This window comes from Cornus florida, unplaced genomic scaffold (assembly GCF_030987335.1).
Source record: "Cornus florida cultivar Cherokee Brave unplaced genomic scaffold, ASM3098733v1 CherokeeBrave_3.0.0_Hap2_Chr06, whole genome shotgun sequence".
In the NCBI taxonomy this organism is placed as follows: domain Eukaryota; kingdom Viridiplantae; phylum Streptophyta; class Magnoliopsida; order Cornales; family Cornaceae; genus Cornus; species Cornus florida.
The window spans coordinates 14,626,515-14,653,426 of NW_026775576.1; the positions used below are offsets into that span (position 1 = coordinate 14,626,515).

The 26,912-nt window shown below is 34.7% G+C and overlaps 2 protein-coding genes across 3 annotated transcripts; one reads left to right on the forward strand and one right to left on the reverse strand.

Annotated features, from left to right (window-relative positions):
* The first annotated feature begins 287 nt into the window (after positions 1-287).
* LOC132311117 (probable tetraacyldisaccharide 4'-kinase, mitochondrial) lies at positions 288-8,292 on the forward strand. Of its 2 annotated transcripts, none has more exons than XM_059808851.1 (10): positions 288-737; positions 966-1,089; positions 3,162-3,395; positions 3,673-3,822; positions 4,059-4,268; positions 4,458-4,517; positions 4,831-4,911; positions 5,261-5,745; positions 6,730-6,820; positions 8,199-8,292. In XM_059808851.1, exons 1-8 carry the CDS (start codon positions 556-558, stop codon positions 5,426-5,428), a joined length of 1,209 nt encoding a protein of 402 aa, XP_059664834.1. In that variant the 5' UTR covers positions 288-555; the 3' UTR covers positions 5,429-5,745; positions 6,730-6,820; positions 8,199-8,292. The 2 variants fall into 2 exon arrangements, with proteins under 2 accessions (XP_059664834.1, XP_059664833.1); XM_059808850.1 differs by having other exon boundaries at positions 8,180-8,289.
* Positions 6,310-9,598, reverse strand: LOC132311118 (lactoylglutathione lyase GLX1-like). The gene is made up of 9 exons (XM_059808852.1): positions 9,489-9,598; positions 8,897-9,006; positions 8,678-8,802; positions 8,489-8,553; positions 8,189-8,404; positions 7,524-7,571; positions 7,304-7,411; positions 7,069-7,221; positions 6,310-6,762 (listed from the first exon to the last, which is right to left on the reverse strand). The coding sequence occupies exons 1-9, from the start codon at positions 9,537-9,539 to the stop codon at positions 6,712-6,714; spliced, it is 927 nt and encodes a 308-aa protein (XP_059664835.1). The 5' UTR covers positions 9,540-9,598; the 3' UTR covers positions 6,310-6,711.
* Positions 9,599-26,912: the final 17,314 nt, after the last annotated feature.

Sequence of the window (26,912 nt, forward strand, 5' to 3'; positions counted from 1 at the left end):
TTCATCTTTAGAGACCGTTGTTTCATCTTTTGCTTCTGCATTCTGGATTTATCGTTGGATTTACATTCAGTTCATCACAAGACGCACTGGCTTAAAAACCAGGGCCGTCACAGCTCCAAAATTTGGCAAATTTACTGCAGCTTTTCGGTTTTTTTTGGTTAACCATGGTTACTACTACATGGTAGGAGGGCCAAGGGAAATTGGACTGGATGGACTGGAGGAACAGTAAACCGGACTGAATCCGAGCCCGAGGCAAAGAGGCTGCAGTTTATTGTCGTGCAACACAGAGGTTTTTAATGAAACCATGCCTTTTTTTATTCTATTTGTAATCAAAGATTGAATTCCCATCCCATACCCATGAAGGGTTTGGGATCCATACCTGCCCCTGCTCGTGCCCGTGCCCAGTTGACATCCGTACGGGGTTCAAGTTGGAAAGAATAGTGATGACATTACAGACATGCTGCACAATCTGACCTCTCTTCTAAATTTTATCATCCAAGTAGGCCTCCACGATCCCAACTCCTATTCTACTTGCTTTGCTCGATTTTCTCAACAATGGAGAGATTGAGAAGAGTGGTGAACCAAATAGCCTATACACCACGCTCTCAAACACGCTACAATCTCTCTCCTCTTCAACTTTCTCTTATCCCTCTACTCTCCTTCGCTTCTTCTCTCTACAAACTTACTCTCTACCTCCGCCATCAACTCTACCACTTGGGTCTCTTCCGTCAACAAAGGTAACCCAACTATTCCTCTCTCACTTCTTCTCCATCTAGTTTCCTTCAGAGTATGCGAAAAGAAAAGAGAAAAAAAATAATAATAAAATGCACTGTTTTAATTTTCCTCTATTTGAAACCCAAATCAATTTAAACTTTTTTTTTTTTTTTTCTTGCAGACTTTGTTTACAGCCAAACAGTGCCATTTGTTTAATTCTCTTAATTATGCCTCTTGTTTTGTCAATGAAGGTTGCCTGTGCCGGTGATTAGCATTGGAAATTTGACGTGGGGAGGCAATGGGAAGACACCGATGGTTGAGTTCATCGCTCGCTGGTTGGCTGTTTCTGGAATTTCACCTCTCATTCTTACAAGGGTATTCATTTCTTTCCTGGTTCTGTTCTTTTGGGGTTTGGCTATGATGGGTCTGTTTGGATTTTAGGTTGATTCTTAGGATCATACATGATGATGTTTGAATTTCTATGGAGTAAGATGATTTTGATTCAATTTGAGGCTTTGTTAAATTCTGTTTATTCTTAGTGGGTTTTCTGTTTGATTTAGTTATAAGTAGATGAACATTTGGGAAGCAAATTTTATAAGATGGTGATTAACTGCTAATGATGTCTAAAGTCCCAAAGAGGGTTTGGGTGCCATGAGCTAACAAGTACAAATTGTGAACCCCTTACTCTCTATCATGACCTCAAAAGAGAGTTTCAGCTCTCAAATTAAGCAGTGTGTGAAATTCTAATCCATAGCATACAATTGAGCTATGAACAGAGTTTTTAGTTGGTACATGATAAGCTCAATTTTGTCCATGAAGTTGGCTACTTGCTCTTTAGCTAGAATTAAGGATTTGAGTTACTCGGGCATGGTCTCTCTTTTGAGAGTTTCAGCTCTCAAATTAAGCAGTGTGTGAAATTCTAATCCATAGCATACAATTGAGCTATGAACAGAGTTTTTAGTTGGTACATGATAAGCTCAATTTTGTCCATGAAGTTGGCTACTTGCTCTTTAGCTAGAATTAAGGATTTGAGTTACTCGGGCATGGTCTCTCTTTTGGGATTGTATGCCCTAAAAGACAATTTCATTTAGATATTTGACATAATTGTTATCGTTAATTGTTTTCTTTTTATTCATTAATTGAAAACATAGTTCCATGCATGATACTTTCAGAGTCATTGATGAAGTTGGGTATCTCATCTGCAAACACCTTAAGACATGTGACTTACTGAGTGTTTTCTATCTCAAGAGGGTGGTTTATCTCAATCATAGAAGTGGCTACCTAAACAGGCGATAATGAGAAAACAACATGAAATTATTGTCCCCTATTTTGATTTGCTTTCTTATAATGACTCATAATCCTAAGAGATTTGGTGGGCTCAGTTTTAGGTATTAGTTACTTTAATTTAACAATGTTGACAATTGTGTGGGGTCAATGCCAGCGTTTTTTGGGTAAGCAGTATTGGACATGTGGGAGCACAAATACTCAATATGGAATTTCACACTCTTTATGAGAGTCAAATATCCTCATAAGTTGAATGGTCACCAGTTCAAGTCTCCGCAGGGCCACTGGAGGCTTACCCAGCCGTTAACTTCAGGGCCTCGTGGAATTAGTCGAGGTGCGTGCAAGCTGGCCCGGACACCCACGATTATCAAAAAATAAAAATAAAATAATATCCTCATGAGTTGATATAATGAAGTTGATCACTGAATCAGGGGCCGAGTAGATGTTTTAGTAGAATCTTTGCTAAAATGGATTTTGTGTATTATATGTATAAAATTATTGATTTCAGAAAATTCATTTATGAAAAGAAATAATTTTTCAGTAATCATAAGGATTAAATTGGATGCTTATGGAATAAAAGATTATGTCAAGGGTGAGATAGTATTCATTTTGCCATGGACTACTTTTGGACAGTGGATAGTGGAGGAGCTTATTTGCATTATTGAGTAGTAAAGGACTTTATATTATAAAATTCTTAGTCATAGAGTACAATTATAGAAAGATAGTTTATTCCCATTATTAATTGGATTAGGAAAGATTTGGGACTAACTCAAATATTCCCATGCCCAGTTGAAGCTAGGATTAGGAATCCCTATTGTTTTACACCTCTAGCCTAATAGCTTTTATAAGAAGTATGTATATCGATTGATCATATGTAACTTCTCTCAGCACACTAGAACTAAATGTTTATAATGAGATAAACCTAGGTGAAGAGAGCTTAAAATTGAGTCCATAATAAACCTTATCACCAAACTATTTGGAAAATTAAGCAAAAAGAAGAAAAACTTTTCTACAAGTCAAGACTTAAAATCAACATCCAGAGAACTTCTCAATTGGTGACTTTATCAGCCTACTTGTGAACTCAGAGTTAATCAGCATCCAAGATACTTCTCAATTTGTGACTTTATCAACCTTCTTGTGAAGTAAATTCATTTTTCTGGCAGGGTTATGCTGGTGGGGACGAAGCTAACATGCTTCATAGGCATCTCTTTGGGACATCTGTGAAGATTGGTGTTGGTGCAAACCGGGCTGCTACAGCTGCTTGTTTTCTTGAAAGATATGGTTTCATGAATCACTGTCACGGTACATATTTTGAGAGACTTGGTTTTGACCCGAAAGATGGAGATCATGGAGGACTGGACAAAATTGCGGCTACAATTCTAGATGATGGAATGCAGGTAGCTATACTCTTGTTCCTTTCTTGTATATCCGTGGGTGTGAACTTGTGATGCTTTTTTTAATCACATTCTAGAACATTTTCCTTCTCAAGGATTTTATCCTCTCACAACATTGATCTCTGTGATTCAAAATGTATACTGTCTCTTTCCACGAGTTAATCCTAGTTGATTTTATTTTTTATTTTTAGCAATGAGTTAGTAAAACACATATTTTCAAATTTTCACTTTACTGGCAGTTAAAATGATATTACATGAATTGTATTTATTTGGAAGACAGCATCTGAGCTTGTGGCGTGACCTGGAGATCGTAATGGTGAATGGGATGATGCCATGGGGAAACCATCAATTACTTCCACTTGGACCATTAAGGGAACCTTTAACTGCACTTAGCCGGGCAGATGTTGTTGTTGTTCATCACGCTGACTTGGTAAAAGAACACTGAACTTACTAGTTCCTTTTTTTTTTTTTTTTTTTTTTTCTTTCTTCAATTCCCTTTTCTTATAAATTTATGTGCTTTTAGGGAAAAGACATGAAATGTTGCATGTGTTTTAGCATGTCATTTTGTCAACAATATTAACGTGTTGCTTTTCGATTAAGTTTATGCGTGTCTGACTTGTGCGTTTGTAATGAGCTGAAATGTTATTATGTACTGGAGTCATGAAGGTATCAGAAGAGAATCTCAAAATCCTTGAATTGATGATGAGGAATGTCAAGCAATCTCTTCCTATATTCTTCACCGCAATGGCTCCTTCATACTTCTTTGCAGTGGGAAACAATTCCCAAAAATTACCTTTAAGAGCTGTATATGAAAAGATCGTCTTGTGTGTTTCTGCAATTGGTTTTGCAAATGCCTTTGTTCAGGGCATTGAGAAGGTATTTTTCCTTTCATTTCTTGTTTAAAATTGTTTTTCCATAGCGCTTCTTGGAAATCTTCTATAAAAGCTTGTTTGGTCCAGAAATATTCGTGAATGTAGTCAAATATTGTGCTGAGCTCATTAGTTTCTCCTTCAAGCTATGATTTACTTTACCTTGATTATTTCTGTGGTGGATGACTCATTGCAGATAGGACCATTGCATGTGGATCAACTAGACTTCAATGACCATCATTTATTTAAAACTGAGGTAAACTTATCTTCTCTCATGGCTTGACTTAAATAGTTAGTTTGTTAGGCATGTATATGCGTTAAAGTGAATCACACCTTAAATCTCCTGTTTTGAGTACATGATTCAGATCTCATTACAAAATTGTATAGCAAACTGCTGATTGAAAAAGAAAAGCTTAAGAGCACAAGCCAAATGTACTGCTTAAGGAGAATATAGTAGCTTTTACTCATTAATTTTCTCTGTTCTCCCTTCTCTCATCCTTTTTAAGTTGAATCGGGTGCAGCTTTAATATGTCAAGTTCTGATGTCTTTTTGGTTGTCAATCAACTTAGGATATGGAAATGATCAGAATGAGACTTCAAAAACTTCACGCCAAATATGATTCCAAGCCAATTGTTGTAGTAACAGAGAAGGTGAGTTTACCTTGAATAAACCTCTGTGCTTTATATACATTCAAAAACTTCTTTACCATATTGATCTTGATTCATATAAGGAAAAAGCATTGTAACAAGTCTTTCTTGGTATCTTTATTCGGGTATCTATCTGTCTGTCCCTGCAATTTTAAATTTGTTTAGTTACATTCACCAGAGCAGACTTTATATTACTGAGAAAGGGTATTTTGATAATTCAACTTTTTATTTTTTACAGTGAGATGGAAAATGAATTCATTAATTGTGAACGGATACTTGACCATTATGATAAATTGATAATTTTACTGAATGGTTCTTTCTTTTCACCATAATTACAATTTTACATTTCCAGGATTATGATCGAGAGCCAGAGATTCTTAAACATTTGGATCCTTTTGAAGTTTTGGTACTGTTTTCTGAATTGCGGATACTACCTCATGATGGATGCACAGAAGATAGCTTCAAGAAGTTATTGAGACAGCTTCTGGTAGTAAAATTATCGGGCATAAAAATCACTTAGCTTTGAGATTTCAGAGTGGGGAACAATTTTCTATGGTAAATGCAGTGCTAAAAGTTAGTTATTGGTAAAGGATTTGATGGAAAATGAATTTTCAATTGTAAAGATCCATTGCTAAGATATAAAATGTCTGATGGATTCAATTTTCTGGCCTAAAAAATATTTTTGATTTGAACACCACGATTTCTTAGTTTACATCTCCAAACATGGTCAGTTGAACAAGTCAATCTGAGATCTCAGATGTTGCCTGAGCTAATGAGCACAGTAGATACTGCACTTGGATGGATTGGTTCTCTGGTTTTCATACTTTTGTATTTCTGGTAAGATCTCATTCTACATGTTTGTTGGATTGGATCTTATTTTTATAGTTATCACTAGGTTATTGATGGTCAATCCTTTCAAGAGTTCACCTAAATTGCAGCTGGCTAGTAGTAAATTCCTGTCTTTATTTTTCTGTACATTTGGAGATCATAGAAAGATAAAATTATTACGACATTAATAGTATTCATGCTGGTTATGGCCTAAGTAGTTTTTGTACCTTTTTCATTTGTTGTTTTCTTCGAGAGAAATTATACGAAGTTTTACCCCAAGGCTGTCCTCAATAAAGGATTACAAAGTTCTTAGATCAGAATGAGAAATTCACACTAGTATTCAGAAAACCCCAGAAGGGATGGATTGTTCCTATATAGCTAAATGATAAAAATTTAGATGCGTAGCAGTTGAGAAGAAAAGGATAATGTTATAAAGAAAAGAGTAATAAAATCTTTATAAGTATTTGTTAAACTGAGTTTTGGTGAGAATTCCAGTCACGTGCGAGAAAACATCAGTAGTTAAATTCTTAATAAATGAAAATGACAAATTCAACCGCTATTCCTAAACCTCACCTTCGTAGATTTATCAGAGATGATGATATTCACACTCCACTTTTTTAGTCTTGAACTCAACTTGCTTTTTTCAAAAATCTCAAAGATGATGATATTCACACTCCACTTTTTTAGCCTTGAACTCAGCTTGCTTTTTCAAAAATGTAATTAAACTTGTCCTTCAAAAGCAGACTCACACTCCACGGGTCCCAAAAAGTACTTACATTCCACTTTTGAGAAGTAATTTTGTCATTTTATTTATTAGAAAATGAAAGTAAAATGCAATTGCATAGAAGTGGATTGTCAATATCATATCCTTATTTATACATGTGTACATCATTGAATTGGAGCTTGCTTAGAGCATAGTTCAAGTAATATTTGAAACACAAAGACTCTGCGAAATGGTGAGTCCCTTCACTAATTTCACTCTTTCTTCTGCAGTCCCTTTAGGAAATCTTCATTGTCCACCAAGACCTGGAAGAATAAACACCAAATACAACAGTTCTATGAGGCAGACAGCTAGCAACAGAAGGTAATATTTCCTTGTTAGTGTTTACTAATTTTAGTTGATCGAATCATGAAGAACTAGTGACATCTAATGCTCCCTCCAAAATAGGGCATTCCTGTTGTAGTCCCCAGGACAGATAATTCCAGGGCGTTTAAAATTTATCTATATAATGACTTTGTTTTGGGTAGATTCACACTGCATGTGGTCTCTAAACTTTCACATTGACATTTCTCCAGTTTTATTATAGGAACTTTATGATAAAAAATACTTACTGCTTTCCAGCCATCTGGATCAACGAAAGAAGTAACTTTTGTCTTGATTCCCGGAATTGGACCTGGTGGTAGAATTAAATTTCCTCCTAGTTCTTTAGTAACCAGCTTAACAGCCTCGGCACTTTTGTATACATCATCAGTACTTATGGCGACCTAGGAATGGATTTCATATGTATCAGGAAAAATACATTTTGAGAGGCTCAAAGTAGGTCACATAAGCAACTAAGTAGCTTACCTGGATATATCCATTTCCCTTTGTATACTCAGTTACTCCATAATTATATTGCAACTCTAGGTAGGTCGATTGAAATAGCTCCCCATAACCCATAATAGATACAGTATACTGTCCACAGATGAGTTTAAAAAAATTCAGATACAATATGGTTGTCAGAAAGTAAAGAAGGGTTTTATATATAACAATACAAGTCTTAGTATGTCAGTTTATGATTCTTCACCTTCTCTTGAGGGTTATCAAACTTATGCAAAAGCTTCATGCCAAGTGCCTGCGTGATATCAAAGGCAAAAGAAAATCAATATTCAAGTGACACAAGAAAACACTGCATCTACATGTAATACTTGGGGAAAATATATAGACGAATGCATGAACCCAAATTGTTTGGAGTATTGAATTTACTTTTTTGCCCTTGGATTGAGTTTTAATTCTAATAATGCCCTTAGAATTCAAAACGCTAAATTAAAATAGAACAAGATTACATAATCAAGTTTTGACTTTAAATTATTTATCAAAATAAAAGTTTTTGACATGAAAATTTTCAACCAAAGTCCTAACATTCATTTTAAAATTGTACATTACAAACCAAAGTATAAGTGTGTTCAAAGCTTGGTGAAATGGCACCAATAGGCATTAGTTCAGATGGTATGGTCTCTCCTTTCCAAAGGGAAGGTTGGGCGTTCGAACTCATATGTATAACTACGAGGAAAGGGCTATTCGCATATTGTTTATGTAAATGTTCTTGCTTTTCAATCCCATAAAAAAATAAAAGAATACTCTGGAGTTAGTTAAAAACGTTACCATCCACACCATCAGATTATTTACCTTTCTGATAAATTTTACTGGACATTCTGTGGAAAAATATGAACACTATATCAGATTATTTACCTTTTCATAGAAGTTGGTAGCGCGATCCAGATCGATCACACGAAGCATCATTTGACTAAGTGGATCAGGAGTTGGACCACTTTGGACGAGCTCAAAACTGTAGCCATCTGGATCCTGCACAAAGGCGAAAATGGTCGTCCCCCCACCTTCAAGAGTTCCAGGTTCAGTCGTGATAACTCCGCCTTTGCTACGAATCAGCTCAACCATTTCATAAATCTGTGTGATCATCAAGGGTTAAAACCTCAAACTGCAGAAATATAGTCCTCTCCACCAAATAAATAAATAAATAACAATACTCACATTCTGAGTTGCTATTCCGAGGTGTCCAAAACCTGTGCCGATATCAATCTTGTTCACTCCATGTTCTGTGTTTTAGTGTATGAAAAGATGAGTTAGATTATGATCTCTGTACTGTATGGTAAATAGGGATGTTTGTGTATGAAAATGTATGGGAAGAGACAGTTGATGTTAATCCTTTATCATACATACTCTGTATTAACTTCACTACAAAGTATGTCTCTTCAGGACCAAACCCAAGAGTTGCTTTTGAGTATTTCTTTTGCGGGTTTTCTCTTTTTCTCAGTAGCTGCATGCCAAAACACTCTGTGTAGAACCTAGAAAACACACACACACGCACACTGTTAAAAAAACACTTCTGGTATTGAAAATGTATATAGAAATGAGACTCAGAGATCAAAAGCGTCATACTTTATCGTTCGATTAAGATCGCCAACCCTATAAACAACATGAAGGAAGCGCCGGTTGTCTTTCTGCACCCACTCCAGAGAATCATCGCCGTGAACATAGGCCGGTCCGATCTGACCCACCAATTTTGGTTAAAGAACAGTTAATAATCATCAACATTATCCCAATTTACATTTCAAAATTTAGCAAAATATTTGTTCTAAAAGCTAGTCTGATAACCAACATTCTATATGACATGCGTATTTATTTATATGTATTAGATGGAAATCATAGTCCAAATGTTTTAAATATTCATTAATATTTTCACCATTATGAGACACTTATTTTTATTTCTAGGAGAACTTAGACTTTTTATTTCAAAATGGATTAAATAATATTGAATTACATTCTTTGGTCGAAAGTTTTAAATACAAAACACACCTTAACCAACTAAAAGAATTTGTAAAAAATAATAATAATAATAATAACAATAATAAAATGGTAATATTCAATTATAGGACACCATTTTTTGTTTTTTCGTTTTGGTTAAATAATTATAGTAAACAACTTCACCCAAAAAATATACTATATATATGGAGGTTATGAGATTGCTTACCGTGGAAACAAACACCAGCAGACAAAAAACTAATTGCTTGTACGTAATCATTGGTTTACGTATATTTGTATAACTTTTTATATATTGTTGTTGAATGTTGAGAACAAAATATAATTAGTCTCTCACTATTTATAGAAGAACCCAAGGGTGGAACAAGTACAAGTTAAACGGCCACTTTGATTACTATTCAATTTATTAACCACTTTTGTAGAACTTTTCGTGGTAAATAGTCTCCGGTCAAGACTGAATCAAAAGTCAACGTTTTTTTTAATTTATTTATTTTTATATCCCCTTGTATTAGTCAAAATTTGAGAAATTATTGACAAGTCTAATTAGCACAAGTCAAAACTTGCACAAGTGGAGTAGCTTAACCCTTTTCTATGAATTTGTTCATAAAGTTTGAATTTTTAAGCACCGAAGTATGGACACTTTTGCATCCCTATAGACTCAATACTCTATGAATATTCATAGACACTTTGTGATGGGGTTCATTGTTGATCTGAAAATTGCGTTATCGAAAATGACGACATAATCTAGAAGATAAAGAAATGATATGAATATGAATGGTACTCGTGTGGTACCGATTGAGTACGCTAGTGTGGTGTTGATCGATAACGTTTGGATCAAATCAGTAATTTGAAGGAGTTAAAAGGATATTGTATTAATTTTTCTTTACCTTATTTATTGCTTTACCTCATTTATTGGCGGGGAATATTGTATTAATTTTTCTTTATCTTATTTATTGGCAGACCTCCTATTTATTATCATTCTCCTTGTATGAATCAGTTGCAAAGATGAACCTTATCTCCTTTAATAACTCTTTAGATGGTTTTGATCGTCTCTATCCAGCAACAACATGATGTCAAGCCTATCTTTATATTCTGAAAGTTAGGAACTAAAACAGATACATGGTTGATGCAATCAGTCAGGAATAGATTCACTCATCGTCCCTAATTAAATAATTTTATTATTTTTGAACCATTGACGAAAGCATGAGAGAGGTAGAATTAAATCATTAATAATGAGAATTTGAGTCAGAGTGCGCACGGAACGTAAGAGTGTGAGAGCGACACCCATTAAGAAGGATTGTGTGACTTAGGTGATCATCTCTATTCATTAACAACCTGATGTCAAGGCTACCTCCATATCCTAAAAGTTAAGAATTAAAACAAATACACATGATGAATGCAATTTGTCAATGCAAGAAAAAAATTCCTCATCATCCATAATTTAAAAATAACTTTTATAATTTCGAACTGTTGACGAACACATCTTGGACAATTAGCCTACACATCTCGTATATTTGATCAACATATTTTAACTCTTGATCGTATATAAAATAAACACATGACAATCATAGTTTTTATATTCGAATAAATTCATCTTCTGACTTGTGAACTTTTATTTTAGAAATTATAAATTAATAAAAATTCTATAATTGTTTTACCTACCCAATAGACAATAGTTATATAATTATAAATTTATATTTATATTAGTCGTGTTAAATAGCGTCCATGTCTTACTTTTTTTAAAAAAATTGATGCTCGTCTATGTCTTGTGTCCGTGTTTATATCTATACTTTTTATCTTTTAAGTTGTGAAAGGATTGTTTTTGAACAAATGTAGTTACTAATAAGATGATTTTTTTTTTTTTTTCTTTCTTTTTCAATCCTAAAAATAAACTGATCTAAATTGTTGTTATATCGTTTGGAATAACTTGATTGGAAGATTTTATCAAATTAATTCAAAAAGTATTTTTAATAAAAAGAAATGATATTCATATTGCTTGAAATGCTTTTGTAGAACTTGTCGTGGTTAATAGTCTACGTCAAAGTATTGTAAAAGTCAGGATAATAAATATTTTTGAGAAATGATTGACAAGCCTAGTTGACAACTTGGCATAAGTCAAATTTCTTACAAGGTAGCTTATCCCCTTGTGTGCAACTGTTCAAAGACTTTTGAATTGTGCAAAAAGGGTTATTTTTTAAAAAATCTAGTTATTATTAAGATTGTTTTATTATCGTTTTTTTATTTTTATTTTTATTTTTATTATTTCAATCCTTTTAAAAGAAACTTATCTAAATTGTTGTTATATTGTTTGGACAAACTTGATTGGAATATTTCATCAATTTGATTAGGAAATTATTTTTAATAAAAGATATTCATACTTTTTTCTTCACTTGAAATTCTTTTAATAAATAAAATAATAAAAATTATTCTGTGTCACTGTGTCTCCAGCATCCTCTCTTTCCAAACCAAAATCCTCTCCATTGGAACAGTGCTCCTCCTGGGCAGTTTTCACTATAGCGGCAGTAAAAAACTAAAAAAGTTAAACATCTGTATTTATGGAAATATAAATTATATACAGAATATATATGAATTATACGCATAATATATACGTATATCATAACAGTGTTGCAGCCAATTTGAAAGTATCTTCTTCCCCCACATCCCAAAATAGAATCAGATTTTTATTTGTTACCAAAACAAGAGAGAGGTCTCATATCTTTCCTAAAATTTGTTCTTCTTTCTTTTTTTACTTCCATATAATTGTTTCCAAAGAAACAGAGCAACTGGTACATGCTGTGAATTCTCGGGTACATGAATGGCTAGAAAAGGAAAGTTATAAGAAGAAAGAGAGAGAAGAGAAAGACTGCGAAAGTGTCCGGCGTAAATTATTTGGGTTTACAAAGATAAAGACTTTCATATTTTCAATATTATAAGTTAAAGTCGTTTCCAATATATTTGGTTTTTTTTTTTTTTTTTTTTGAGTTTGTTGATGCATTTATAAGTTTATTCTTGATGTGAACCACTATTAAAGGTTATACATATTGTATGGTATGAACCCTAATTAATTTTGGAGACAAATATTCCATTTATTGTTCTTATAATTATTTGGATTCGGATTTTGTAAAAAAAAAAATTTGGTTCCTTTTTATTAAATTGAACCTTAATTAATGTTGGAAATAAATATTGCATTTATCATTGTACTGATTCTTTAGGATTGTATTTTGAAGAAAAAATTTCAACCATTTTTAATGTTGGAAACAAATATTGCATAATTATTATTCTTACCTTTTTAATGTTGGAAACAAATATTGCATAATTATTGTTCTTACGATTAATTGGGTCATATTTAATATTGCATATTGCAAAATTTTCGAAGCATAATTAATGTTGAAAACAAATATTGTATTTATTATTCTTATGATTAATTGGGTTCATATTTTGAAGAATAATTCTTCACCTTTTTTTTTATGACATGTGAACCCTAATTAATGTTGGAGAGGAATTTATATTTTTAAGTATCAGTATATAGTTGATAATCAATAAATGGATGAGAAATTGTTCAAATTTAATTGCTGATACATACTAGAAAAGAGTTGGGATGTACTTTGTTATACAGAATGGACCATATGTTTTTGTTTGATATTGTTTGTAATGATAATTGAGAATTATGAGTGGTCGTAATAATTAGTAGTAACTTAACATAGTTTTAATATTTAAGAAAATACTAGCCCCAAAAAAGATTTGAAGTTCATGTCTAAGTTGGAAAAAGTAAAATAAAAAAATTAAACTGTCACATTATTGTATGAAATTAAATATATTCATTGACTTTAATTTTTTCTATAGCCTTATCCTAACGTTATAGAAAATGGATTGGCTTTGGTTTGAATTTGGTTTGCAATTGTGGGCATTGGATTCTTGATACATTGTGTTTGTTTAAAAATCTTAATGGGTCACAAAACTGTAGTCGTAAATTTGCTGAGATGAATGCAATTTATAGTTGTGAGGCAAAATTGGGGAGCAACAAAAGCATTGTCAAAATCCCCAATAGTCTCAATTGTAAAGATACATGTAAATGAAAATGTAAGAGGTTGAAACCAACCATGGAGCTAAAGATTCACAATAATATAAACTCAATGAAAGGAACAGTTCAGGTTGAGGTACTTTTTTCCCCTTACCATTTTCCATATAGTTTCATAAGTAATACCATTTGTCTATTAAATTATGCACACGTAATAAATCTCATTATTATGTTGCAGAATTTCACTGAAGCCTTTGTATCCAGAGAAGCAGATGGCAGTCAAAGTTGAACAATCCCCTACCACCTATTCGTTACTGTCAGTATTGTTGCAACTATAAGAATTTTCATATGTGACGCCACCACCACTTGCAATATTAATGTGGTGAACTTAATACTCCATTAACTAACCAGGTAAATGTGCTATTAAGGTGGAACATGCATTTAAGAACGACTCCAGATATAAATTGGATTGCATTTTGTCCCATCATCATATTCAAAGATACCAGATGTAAACAATTGCCAATCGACTGGCACGCCAACGTCCCACTTGCTAATTACGAAGATAGGCTGGCCAATTCAACAACAACTCTTTGATTCTTGACAGTCATTTCAATATGTATTTGACTTCAATTTTATGATGTTGTTCATTTACGTCTGCGTACTTGTAGCCTTTTGGAATTTGCATGAGTTGTTTTATATGGTATGTACATTTTGGTATATCTGGAAATGTAGTGGCTGACCGACTTTTGATAATTTTTTGTATTATGCATGTATTGAAATTAGACATTTCCTTTCGATAAATTTGTAAGATAATTTCCAAGGCTCAAATGAAAATAATCAAAATACAACTCTCAAGTGATACATTTATGTAAATACATATATTCTATTTATCCTTATATTTTTATTGCTAATGTCGTTAATAGTTTATAGAAAACATCATAATAAATTTGTAAGACAATTTTAAAGGCCCAAAGGAAAATAATCGAAATACAACTCTCAAGTGATTCATTTATGTAAATACGTATGTTCTATTTATCCTTATATTTTTATAGCTAATGTTGTTAATAGTTTATAGAAAACATCCCAATAAATTTGTGAGACAATTTCCAAGGCCCAAATGAAAATAATTGAACTACAACTCTCAAGTGATTCATTTATGCAAATACATATATTCTATTTATCCTTATATTTTTATAGCTAATGTCGTTAACAGTTTATAGAAAATATCCCAATAAATTTGTAAGACAATTTCCAAGGCCCAAAGGAAAATAATCGAAATACTAACTTTCAAGTGATCCATTTCTGCAAATACTTGTTGTAATGACCCAATCATTTCCTTCTTTTCCTTTTTCCTCAGAATTTTACGGATGAATTTTTTTTCGTTGAAATTTCTTTTCTAAGTTCAGTTTCTCGTCGCTTAGTGTCATCCCGAGTGATTGGAAATGGTTTCTGAGACTCTTTCCTTTGGATTGACAACTTCCTTTGAGAACCGAGTCATTTTCACAATTTTCGTTTTTCGACACTATTCACTTTTTTGTCCTTATTCTTGTTTCGTCCTTTTCCCTATTTTGTCTTTACCCTGTTTGTCACTTTGTTGACGTAACCTCACTCTTTGTGTTCGGAGTTGGTTTTTGACTTCATGTATCTTCATTCTAAGTGGTTTCCACGAAATACGTATCTTTACTTTTGTAAGAAAGTACTCTGGTTGCTCCCAGTGTCCATAGGGCATGGATGCAAAGTTCTTTGGAATTATTTTCTTTTCTTGGGGTGTTTTTCATAAATATCTTTTGATGATATTTTATTTTAGGGGTTTTTAAAATGACTCATTTTGAGCCTGGATCCTCGTACAGGTTTGAAGTCAAGTTGTGATTTTGATGGGGCTTCTTATGGGTTCATGTAGATCGTGTTGTCCCCGACAAAACCCTTCAGTATCGTCGGATTCGGAGCACTTTTTTTTCAGTGGGCTTTTGAGATTTTCATCTCAAATTGAGGTAGGGGGTCTTTTAGAGTTTTATTAATATTGTATTGATTGTTATATGAGCATATACAACTTGTGAGTATACTTTGTTCAAGTTATAGAATTTAATTTAATTATTTTATTTGTTTAAGATTTAATTCTCACGATGCTAGGCAACTTAGAATTAAATTGTGGCATGCTAGAAATTTAGGCCTTGGTATGGTGGTTGATATATATTAAATTGGGATTATTTGAATAAGAATTGCAAATTTTATTTAATATTTATCTTTTGTGAAAGTTTAATTTGCCTAGTTGTATCAAGCATAGAATCAACTTGTAATGTGATATTAAAGTAGGCCTTAGTGAGTTCTTTAACATATATTAAATTGAAGACATTTAGATATGTTTGAAAATTTAGAGAAAGTTAATTAATTAGCTTAATTAATTTTATTTTTCAGTATTGTAGGCACTTAAATTGATTTTGGTTATAATATATGTGAAGACTATGCTATATTCTTTAACATATATTAATTTGAGTTTATTTGGGATTAATATGAAATCTAGAGACTTTTCATATTAGGTTGAAAATCCCTTTTAATTTAGTGAAATTAATTACCTTGTGAGCATATTACTAATTGGATGTGGAATTAGTACTTGGGGCCTCTTAAAATGGTAATTGGACTTAGCATGATATAGAATATCATTGACTTGTAAAGCTTGTTTAAATATATCTTGTGTAGGTATATAGTTTGTTAGAATATTACAATTGTTTACCTTGAAAGTTTGTTACTAAATTAGAGCTTATTTAGTACTTATGGCTTAGGATGGTAATGTAATTCAATTGTTGTAAAATATTCTTACTTTATGTATAATTACGTATTGGAGACTTGAAATGTCATATGCTATTTAGACTTGAATCCTTGGACATGGTTTGCGTGGATTCAACCTTATTTGTGCATGGAAGATAGTTTTATACATTATTGATTTTGATATAAGTTTGGTCTAACTTATTGATTTTAGTATAAGTTTTGAACTTATTGATTTTAGTATAAGTTTTGAACTTATTGATTTTGGGAAGCTTGTAAGGACGTATTTCACGTGATGGCTAGGGTTTGGCTCTAGTACGGAGACAAGAATCTTTTAAGTCATAAGTGCGTACTAGGTAGTACCTTGTGGGTCGTAATTGCCAGGAATAACTTATGCATGTGTGCACTAGGTAGTGCCTCGTGGGTTGTAATTGCCCGAAAACATTTGCTTGGTCTAGTGACCGCATGTCCTAGTCTTTCCACTAATTGATTTTGCATTTAATTTCAAGTTATTAATTATGGATTACTTGTAGCTTGAGAATTAGTGCATGCTTTGGATATTTGAATCTTATTTAGTATACTTGAAACTGTATACTTGTTTTGGGTGCATTTAAATCTCATATAGTGTATTTGAACTTGTATGCTTGCTCTGTGAGTTTAGATTTCATTTAGTATGCTTGTGCCGTGTATACTTGTCTTAGGCGTATCTCTCTTAGCTTAGTATACTTGTGTCGGTATACTTGATTCATATAAAATGCATACTTGTGTAAATATGCTTAGACATTACATGACTTGTCTTAATGTGCTTTAGTATACTTGGAAATGTATGCTTGTATGTTGTATAACATGTTTAACTTTGTTTAGTATACTTGAGCATGTATACTTATATGTCATTATTCACTTTAAATTGCATGAGTAGCTTAGGATGCTCCCTGAGCCTCATTTTGATATAGACGTTAGGTGGCATGAGCCCCTTTGATATGTTTCACCTTAAGGTGATATAATTGTAAAATGCTAGGTCGATGCATGCTCATCTCCTACGAGTAGCTTTATGTTACTCACCTACGTAGTGGGGACATTTTTTGGTACCGGGATCAAGATTCGGGATTCACATCATGCTTGGATGATTTGTAGACTTGAAGTTCTCATTTCTTGTAAAAGTTGGCTTGAAATGCCACTTATAGCCTTATATGTCAAAATGTGTATATTTGATTCCAATTATGTAATGTGTACATAAGTACACTCTATGCAATGTATTTGACATGTATTAGATAAGGCCGGAGGCTAATGACATGTATCTTGTATTCTATTCAACTTTAACTTCATGAAATATTATGAAAATATTGAAAAATGCTACATCATTGCTTCATAACTTTTGCATCGGGTGTGGGAATTCTATTCTTATTCTTTTATAGGGTCTTATAAATCATGTTTGAAGTGTGGCCTAGGGCCAAACCGTAATTTGAAATCATTTGATAATTTTGGTTTTCAAATTTTCCTTTTCTTGTTCATTTTTTACCTTTTTGCCCGTTGGAAAGTCGGATTTTGTATCGGTGGTATTTTTAAGTCATGGATCATTGTAGCACGTCCAAATAAGTAAGTTACGTTTGCGTGCATGGTCGTTTCTGGGCAAACCTTCTTCTTTGGTGAAATGAGCCTCCTATGGACTCATTTTGAAATTTTGTTGTATAATCTGATCTAGGGGCATTCTAGACCTTTCACATTAGTTTTAATTTCTTCTTTCAAAATGGTTGAATAGAAAATATGATTTTAGGAGGAGTTTCTTCTTCGTGTTTTTCCGAAAAATGTCGTCTTGGTACCGGAAATCCCTAGTGAAGTTTTAGCTTCCAGTTTGCATTTTAGCAGCTTTTTGGCCTTGATGACCAGATTTCATGGAGGGGCATTTTGGGCATTTTATAGTGAGTTTTTTTTTATTCTTTTATGTGTCACATAGAAAACTCAATTTTAGGGGGGGGGGGGGGGTTTCTTCTTCGTGTTTTTCCAAAAAAACTCGTCTTAACCTCCGTTTCAAGCCTCAGTTCTGGAAAACCTGCTTTGGACCCTTGCTGTCAGCATGGGCATGCCATTGGGCGCCGGCGCGCGCACCGGCATGGGCGCCGGGCGCGCATGGGGCATGTCATTGCCTTCATCGGGCCACCGCGACGTCAAAACTTCAAACACTCGTTTCTCCCTCGTCCGGACTCCAAATCGAGTGAACTTTATTTTCAACTTGATTAATTTTTCGCTATCTTTCCAACGGTGTGCTCGGTTGCACCCGGATCTTCCTGGATAATTACCAATTTACCCTTTTAGCCTTAAGTGCTCGTTTTTCTTCGTCATGCCGTTTCTCCTTCATCCGGACTCCAAATCATGCAATTCTTGAGTCCATCTTGATTAGTTTTTTGTTGTCCTTCCAGCAGTATGTTCGGTGGCACCCGAGTCCATAGTTTTCAGAAATGACTATTTTGCCCCTGAGGGCTTATTTGTCATATTTTTGATCTTTTGCTTCCGCATCAGTTCTCATTGAGTTCCACGACCTCATGGAAGGTCACTTTGACTTCTTGAAGTCTTATTTTCTGTTTTCGCTTCCACAATTCGGATCCGTTATCGGGTCAATCTTCGGTTCATTACAGGACGCACTGGCTTGAAAAACCTGGGTCATCATAGGTGGTATCAGAGCTCTTAGGTTTGAAAACCTTACGACGACGGGTTTTGGGTGCATATCATACTTGTGTTGCCATGATCTATGTGTTTAGTGACTTCTTGGTAACATGTTTACATGCTTATGTGGATGTATGTTTAGAAGTTTACTTAACTATCTTAGCATGATATATATATACTTGTTGCTTTAGTATATAATATATATTTGTGAGTCTTAGCATGTTATATGTGCTTGTTGTCTGGGTACATTGTATATGCTTGTCTGTTTCAGCATGTTGATTTACGCTTGTCTGCTTAGCATGTGGGTTATACTTATTTGCCTTGGCGTATTGTATGTGTTTGTTATTCTTAGCATGATCGTAGGATGCTTACATTGACATGCTTTATATGATTCTTTTCTACTTGTGTGAGTACGTAGTCCATTGTTGTGTTACGTGACAACTGCTTACTTTTGTGTCTTGTTTAGGCATTGTGGGTTGTTTTAGCTTGGTTGGTTGAAACTGATGCTAGGGCATCATCTCTTGGGGTTTCGTGGTGACCTTGATGTGGTGACTTCATTGAGGTCTTGTTTCTAGCGTCATGGGGCAATGAGTCGGATTGACTCAAGTCCTTCCTTGGGGATTGGAAGTTTTGTCTTCGTAGGCCTCAACAGCGAGGTTCTTATGCCTTTTCTTCTGAGAATGGTGGTTTTATCTTGTGTGGCTTTAGGATCCCACCTTGTGTTTGAGCCAGTCTTAGGAAAGACTTGTAAACACTTTGTTTCGGGAACCTTAGTGTTCACTCTAGGAGATGATTCACTTCCTTGCTGTGAGGGATTGGACTCATCTGGGTTTTGGGATTCACTTTAGTGAGTTTGTTCTTCTGAGTGGCATTTCATCCCTTCTTACTTGTGATTTTGCGGGATTGTTATTTGCATAGTCATTCCTACATGTTTATATGCCTTGTTGTTTTGTGCATGCCTTAGAAATATGTTAGGGGATGTGACTATTTGGTAGTTATGTGATGATATAGGTGATGTGTTTTCATTTACTATATCTGCTTGTCATTCTAGCATCATAGGTGATGTGTAGCGTGTCTCTGATGCTTGAGCGCTTTGTGATAGGTAGCATACTTAATTGCCCTTGTACACTATGTGTTTAGTTGTTTGGTGCATGGATTTTCATTACGTTTAGTATACTTATACCTAATATGCTTGTACGTTGCTTATTTCATTTCGTTTTGGTTTAGTATACTTGAGCTGTATACGTGTCTACCATGGATTTAGTACTGCTTAGTATACTTGTAGAGTGTATACTTGTGTATATACATATATTGTATTTTCATTTTGATATTTCTTAGTATACTTATGAATGTATACTTGTATAGATATATATATGTTTCATGACTAATTGCCTAATTAGTTCATTTCTTTTATTATTCATGTACTGTACTTGGGGTTGTATAACCTTGGTTGTTGGGATTGTGTGTGTGAGCTTGATCCGATGTCTTGATTCTTAGGCGTAGCCTTGTAGTAGGTCAGCTTTAGCATGACGCAGAGGATTTTGGGTGCATTGTCTTGTTGGGAGTCATTGTGACTAAGGCGATGATGATGTTGTTTGATTTGTAAAGTCCGATCCATTGGCTTGAAGGCATAGACTTGTCATGCTTTGGATTCGTGACTGGTGTGGTTGACAACAGTGTTTTGAGACTTGTGGTTGTCAGTTTTTTCAGTATTGAGGATTTAAGGCCTTAAGCGTAGTGGTGCCTATGACATTGTTGTCAAGGTTTTGGATTAGCCAGAATGGTCCGATCGGACATTTTGGACCATATTGCAACTCTCACAGAATACCTGGTTTCCATGGTGCTTTTGGTAATGATTGTTTGACATTGATGTCATTTGTATCGATAGGTTTCACGGGTGAGCTTGTTGGGGGCAGGTGATGAATTAGGGCTTTATACTGTCATGCTACCGTACAGGTTGTGTGTGGGTGAGTGCTAGTTGCCGTCGATGCTACCTTGCATTACCTAGCTAGTAATGTGAGTGTGGGCGGGCACTTAACATTGTGGATGCTACCACACCTTGGGTACGTTGTGGGCGGGTTCTAATCAGTATTCGTGCTACCATATTGCCTCTGGTTGTGTTCCTTGTTTAGTTATGTAGTTTCCTTGATCTCTTTTGGGTGGTTGACATTGGGTTAGTATGTCAATTCGTTGGAGAGGTGTCTCACTATTCGCGGTTTCATGTCTCTTCGTTGATTTTGAGACCTTTGAAGTTGTCCTTAGGTACTTTATGATCTGTTATTTCCTGTGACCTTGTACACGGTCCTTCTTCAGTTCTTCTGGGAATGTTCCTGATTTCGAGGACAAAATCTCTTTAAGGAGGGTAGGTTCTAATGACCCGGTCATTTCCTTCCTTTCCTTTTTTCCTCAGAATTTTACGAATGAATTTTTTTTCGTTGAAATTTCTTTTCTGAGTTCAGTTTCTCGTCGCTTAGTGCTGTCTCGAGTGCTCAGAAATGGTTTCTGAGACTCTTTCCTTTGGATTGACAACTTCCTTTGAGGACCGAGTCATTTCCACAATTTTCGTTTTTTGACACTATTCACTTTTTGTCCTTATTCCTATTTCGTCCTTTTCCCTATTTCTGTCTTTTGCCCCGTTTGTCACTTTGTTGGCGTAACCTTACTCTTTGTGTTCGGAGTTGGTTTTTGACTTCACGTATCTTCATTCTAAGTGGTTTCCATGAAATACATATCTTTACTTTTGCAAGAAAATACTCTGGTTACTCCTGGTGTCCATAGAGGCATGGATGCAAAGTTCTTTGGAATTATTTTCTTTTCTTGGGGTGTTTTTCATAAATATCTTTTGATGACATTTTATTTCAGGGGTTTTTAAGAAAATATTTTTGGAAGATATTTTCATTCTGAGTTATTAGTGCAGTTTTCACTTTTTGGAGGGGCCATTGTGCAATTAATGAAAGTTATTGCAAAAATGCCTCATTTTGAGTCTGGATCCTCGTAAAGGATTCATTTTCACTTTTCGTTGAGTCATGTACTTATAGAATTCCATTCTCGTTGTTTTTCTCCAGTTTCAGAGTTTCTGACCCTAGTTGCCGCTGAACTTGTTCGGGGCATAACTTTCTGCTCGGAACTCAGTTTTTTATGGCGTTTCTTTTTTTGTTCTTATTTTCTCATTTTGAATCTTTTTCATTCACAGTGTTTCATCATTTGAGCGCGTCTGCTCAAATTTCACTTTTCCGGACCTGGCGGGGCTCGTTCGGGGCACTTTTTGAGATTTCTATAAAAGGGGGTTGAGATATTTTATTTTTTCATCTTGCCCACTCTCTTGCACAACCTAAAGCTTCCATGGCAGTCCAAGGGAGGCTGCCACCTTCTCTCTCCTCATTTGAACTTCATTTTTTTGTCAGAACATAGTAGGGCCTTTGCGTTTTGTGTTTGTGTTGACTACGCGCTTCTTTCACCCTTATTAGAACCCGTTTTTGGCCAAATTTTTGAGTTTGGGTTTGAAGTCAAGTTGTGATTTTAATGGGGCTTCTTGTGAGTTCATGTAGATTGTGTTGTCCCCGACAAAACCCTTCGGTATCGTCGGATTCGGAGCACTTTTTTTCGGTGGGTTTTTGAGATTTTCATCTCAAATTGAGGTAGGGGATATTTTAGGGTTATATTAATGTTGTATTGATTATTATATGAGCATGTACAACTTGTGAGCATGCCTTGTTCAAGTTATAGAATTTAATTTAATTATTTTCTTTGTTTAAGATTTAATTCTCATGATACTAGGCAACTTAGAATTAAATTATGGCATACTAGAAATTTAGGTCTTGGTATGGTGGTTGATATATATTAAATTGGGATTATTGGAATAAGAATTTCAAATTTTATTTAATATTTATCTTTTGTGAAAGTTTAATTCACCTAGTTGTATCAAGCATAGAATCAACTTGTAATGTGATATTAAAGTAGGCCTTGGTAAGTTCTTTAACATATATTAAATTGAAGACATTTAGATATGTTTGAAAATCTAGAGAAAATTAATTAATTAGCTTAATTAATTTTATTTTTAAGTATTGTAGGCACTTAAATTGATTTTGGGTATAATATATGTGAAGACTATGCTATGTTATTTAACATATATTAATTTGAGTTTTTTTGGGATTAATATGAAATCTAGAGACTTTTCATGTTAGGTTGAAAAACCCTTTTAATATAGTGAAATTAATTACCTCGTGAGCATATTACTAATTGGATGTAGAATTAGTACTTGGGGCCTCTTAAAATGGTAACTGGACTTAACATGATATAGAATATCATTGACTTGTATCTTGTGTAGGTATATAGCTTGTTAGAATATTACAATTGTTTACCTTGAAAGTTTGTTACTAAATTGAAGCTTATTTAATACTTATGGCTTAGGATGGTAATGTGATTCAATTGTTGTAAAATATTCTTACTTTGTGTATAATTGCATATTGGAGACTTGACATGTCATATGCTATTTAGACTTGAATCCTAGGACATGGTTTGTGTGGATTCAACCTTATTTGTGCATGGAAGATGGTTTTATGCATTATTGATTTTGATATAAGTTTGGTCTAACTTATTGATTTTAGTATAAGTTTTGAACTTATTGATTTTGGTATAAGTTTTGAACTTATTGATTTTGGGAAGCTTGTAAGGACGTATTTCACGTGATGGCTAGGGTTTGGCTCTAGTACGGAGACAAGAATCTTCTAAGTCATAAGTGCGCACTAGGTAGTACCTTATGGGTCGTAATTGCCCGGAATAACTTATGCATGTGCGCACTAGGTAGTGCCTTATGGGTCGTAATTGCCCAGAAACACTTGCTTGGTCTAGTGATCGCATGTCCTAGTCTTTCCACTATTTGATTTCAAGTTGTTAATCATGGATTACTTGTAGCTTGAGAATTAATGTTTGCTTTGGATATTTGAATCTTATTTAGTATACTTGAAACTGTATACTTGTTTTGTGCATTTAGATCTCATATAGTGTATTTGAACTTGTATGCTTGCTCTGTGAGTTTAGAGTTCATTTATTATGCTTGTGCCGTGTACACTTGTCTTAGCCGTATCACTCTTAGCTTAGTATACTTGTGTCGGTATACTTGATTTACGAGATTTTCATATAAAATGCATACTTGTATAAATATGCTTAGACATTGCATGACTTGTCTTAATGTGGTTTAGTATACTTGGAAATGTATGCTTGTATGTTGTATAACATGTTTAACATTGTTTAGCATACTTGAGCATGTATACTTGTATGCCGTTATTCACTTTAAATTGCATGAGTAGCTTAAGATGCTCCCTGAGTCTCATTTTGATATAGACGTTAAGTGGCATGAGTCCCTTTGATATGTTTCACCTTAAGGTGATATAATTGTAAAATGATAGGTCGATACATGCTCATCTCCTACGAGTAGCTTTATGTTACTCACCCACGTAGTGGGAACATTTTTCAGGTACCGGGATGAAGATTCAAGATTCACATCATGCTTGGATGATTTGTAAACTTGAAGTTCTCATTTCTTGTAAAAGTTGGCTTTAAATGCCACTTGTAGCCTTATATGTCAAAATTTGTGTATTTGATTCCAATTATGTAATGTGTACATAAGTACACTCTATGCAATGTATTTGACATGTATGAGATGAGACCGGAGGCCAATGACATGTATCTTGTATTCTATGCAACTTTAACTTTATGAAATATTAGGAAAATATTGAAAAATGCTACATCATTGCTTCATAACTTTTGCATCGGGTGTGAGAATTCCATTCTTATTCTTTCATAGGGTCTTATAAATCATGTTTGAAGTGTGGCCAAGGGCCAAACGGTAATTTGAAATCTTGATAATTTTGGTTTTCAAATTTCCTTTTTCTTGTTCATTTTTGCCTTTTTGCCCGTTGGGGGGTCGGATTTTGTATCGTTGGTATTTTTAAGCCATGGACCATTGTTGCGCGTCCAAATAGGTAAGTTACATTTGCGTGTATGGTCATTTCCGGGCAAACCTTCTTCTTTGGTGAAATGAGCCTTCTATGGACTCAATTTGAAATTTTGTTGCATAATCTGATCTAGGAGCATTCTAGACCTTTCACATTAGTTTTAATTTCTTCTTTCGACATGTTTGAATAGAAAATGTGATTTTAGGGGGGATTTCTTCTTCGTGTTTTTCAGAAAATGTCGTCTTCGTACCGGAAATCCCTCGTGAAGTTTCAGCTTCCAGTTTGCATTTTAGCAACTTTTTGGCCTTCATGACCAGATTTCATGGAGTGGCATTTTGGGCATTTACAGTGAGTTTTTTTTTATTCTTTCGCGAGTCACGTAGAAAACTCGATTTTAGTGGGGGTTTCTTCTTCGATTTTTTCCAGAAAAACTCGTCTTGACCTCTGTTTCAAGCCTCAGTTCTAGAAAACCTGCTTTGGACCCTTGCTGTCAACATGGGCATGCCGTTGGGTGCCGGCGCGCATGGGGCATGTCATGGCCTTCATCGGGTCGCCGCGACGTCAAAACTTCAAATACTCGTTTCTCCCTCGTCCGGACTCCAAATTGAGTGAACTTTTTTTGAACTTGATTAATTTTTCGCTGTGTTTCCAACGGTGTGCTCGGTTGCACCCGGATCTTCCTGGATAATTACCAGTTTACCCTTTTAGCCTTAAGTGCTCGTTTTTCTTCGTCATGCCGTTTCTCCTTCGTCCGGACTCTGAATCATGCGATTCTTGAGTCCATCTTGATTAGTTTTTTGTTTTTCTTCTAGCGGTGTGCTCAGTGGCACCCGAGTCCACAGTTTTCAGAAATGACTATTTTGCCCCTGAGGGCTTTTTTGTCATATTTTTTATCTTTTGCTTCCGCATCAGTTCTCATTGAGTTCCACGACCTCATGGAAGGTTACTTTAACTTCTTAGAGTCTTGTTTTCTGTTTTCGCTTCCGCAATTCGGATCCGTTATCGGGTCAATCTTCGATTCATCACAGGACGCACTGGCTTGAAAAACCTGGGCCGTCATAGGTGGTATCAGAGCTCCTAGGTTTGAAAACCTTACGACGACGGGTTTTGGGTGCATATCATACTTGTGTTGCCATGATCTATGTGTTTAATGACTTCTTGGTAACATGTTTACATGCTTATGTGGACGTATGTTTAGAAGTTTACTTAACTGTCTTAGCATGATATATATATACTTGTTGCTTTAGTATATAGTATATATTTATGGGTCTTAATATGTTATATGTACTTGTTGTCTGGGTACATTGTATATGCTTGTCTGTTTCAGCATGTTGATTTACGCTTGTCTGCTTAGCATGTGGGTTATGCTTATTTGCCTTGGCGGATTGCATGTGCTTGTTATTCTTAGCATGATCATATGATGCTTACATTGACATGCCTTATGTGATTCTTTTATACTTGTGTGAGTACGTAGTCCATTGTTGTGTTACGTGGAAACTGCTTACTTTTATGTCTTGTTTAGGCATTGTGGGTTGTTCCAGCTTGGTTGGTTGAGACTGATACTAGGGAATCATCTCTTAGGGTTTCGTGGTGACCTTGATGTGGTGACGTCATTGAGGTCTTGTTTCTAGCGTCATGGGGCCATGAGTCGGATTGACTCAAGTCCTTCCTTGGGGATTGGAAGTTTTGTCTTCGTAGGCCTCAACGGCGAAGTTCTTATGCCTTTTCTTCTGAGAATGGTGGTTTTATCTTGTGTGGCTTTAGGATCCCACCTTGTGTTTGAGCCAGTCTTGGGAAAGCCTTGTAGACACTTTGTTTCGGGAACCTTAGTGTTCATTCTAGGAGATGATTCACTTCCTTGTTTCACTTTGTTTCATTCTAAAGTTAAAAGAACATCACAATAAATTCGTTTATACCTATTGTGGATTGCTTTCAATGTATTTCAATCATAGGATGTTGCCTTAGCTCACCCTTGAAATGTAGACGTTCGGAAGCATAATCCATTGAGTACAGTTTATATTATTCATGCAAAGGCATTAAGATTATAGGGTATACGCATACTCATTTCATACGAGTAACTTGTTTACTCCCCCTAGTTGTTTGGGATATTTTTCAGGTAAGGAGACCTTATTTTGGGATGCACAACATCCCTAGGTTGGCTTGGTTGTATTGATGTCCTTTTATGTAATCGGTGATCGATCGCCGAATTTGAGACTTCGAATCTTCTTATGCAAAT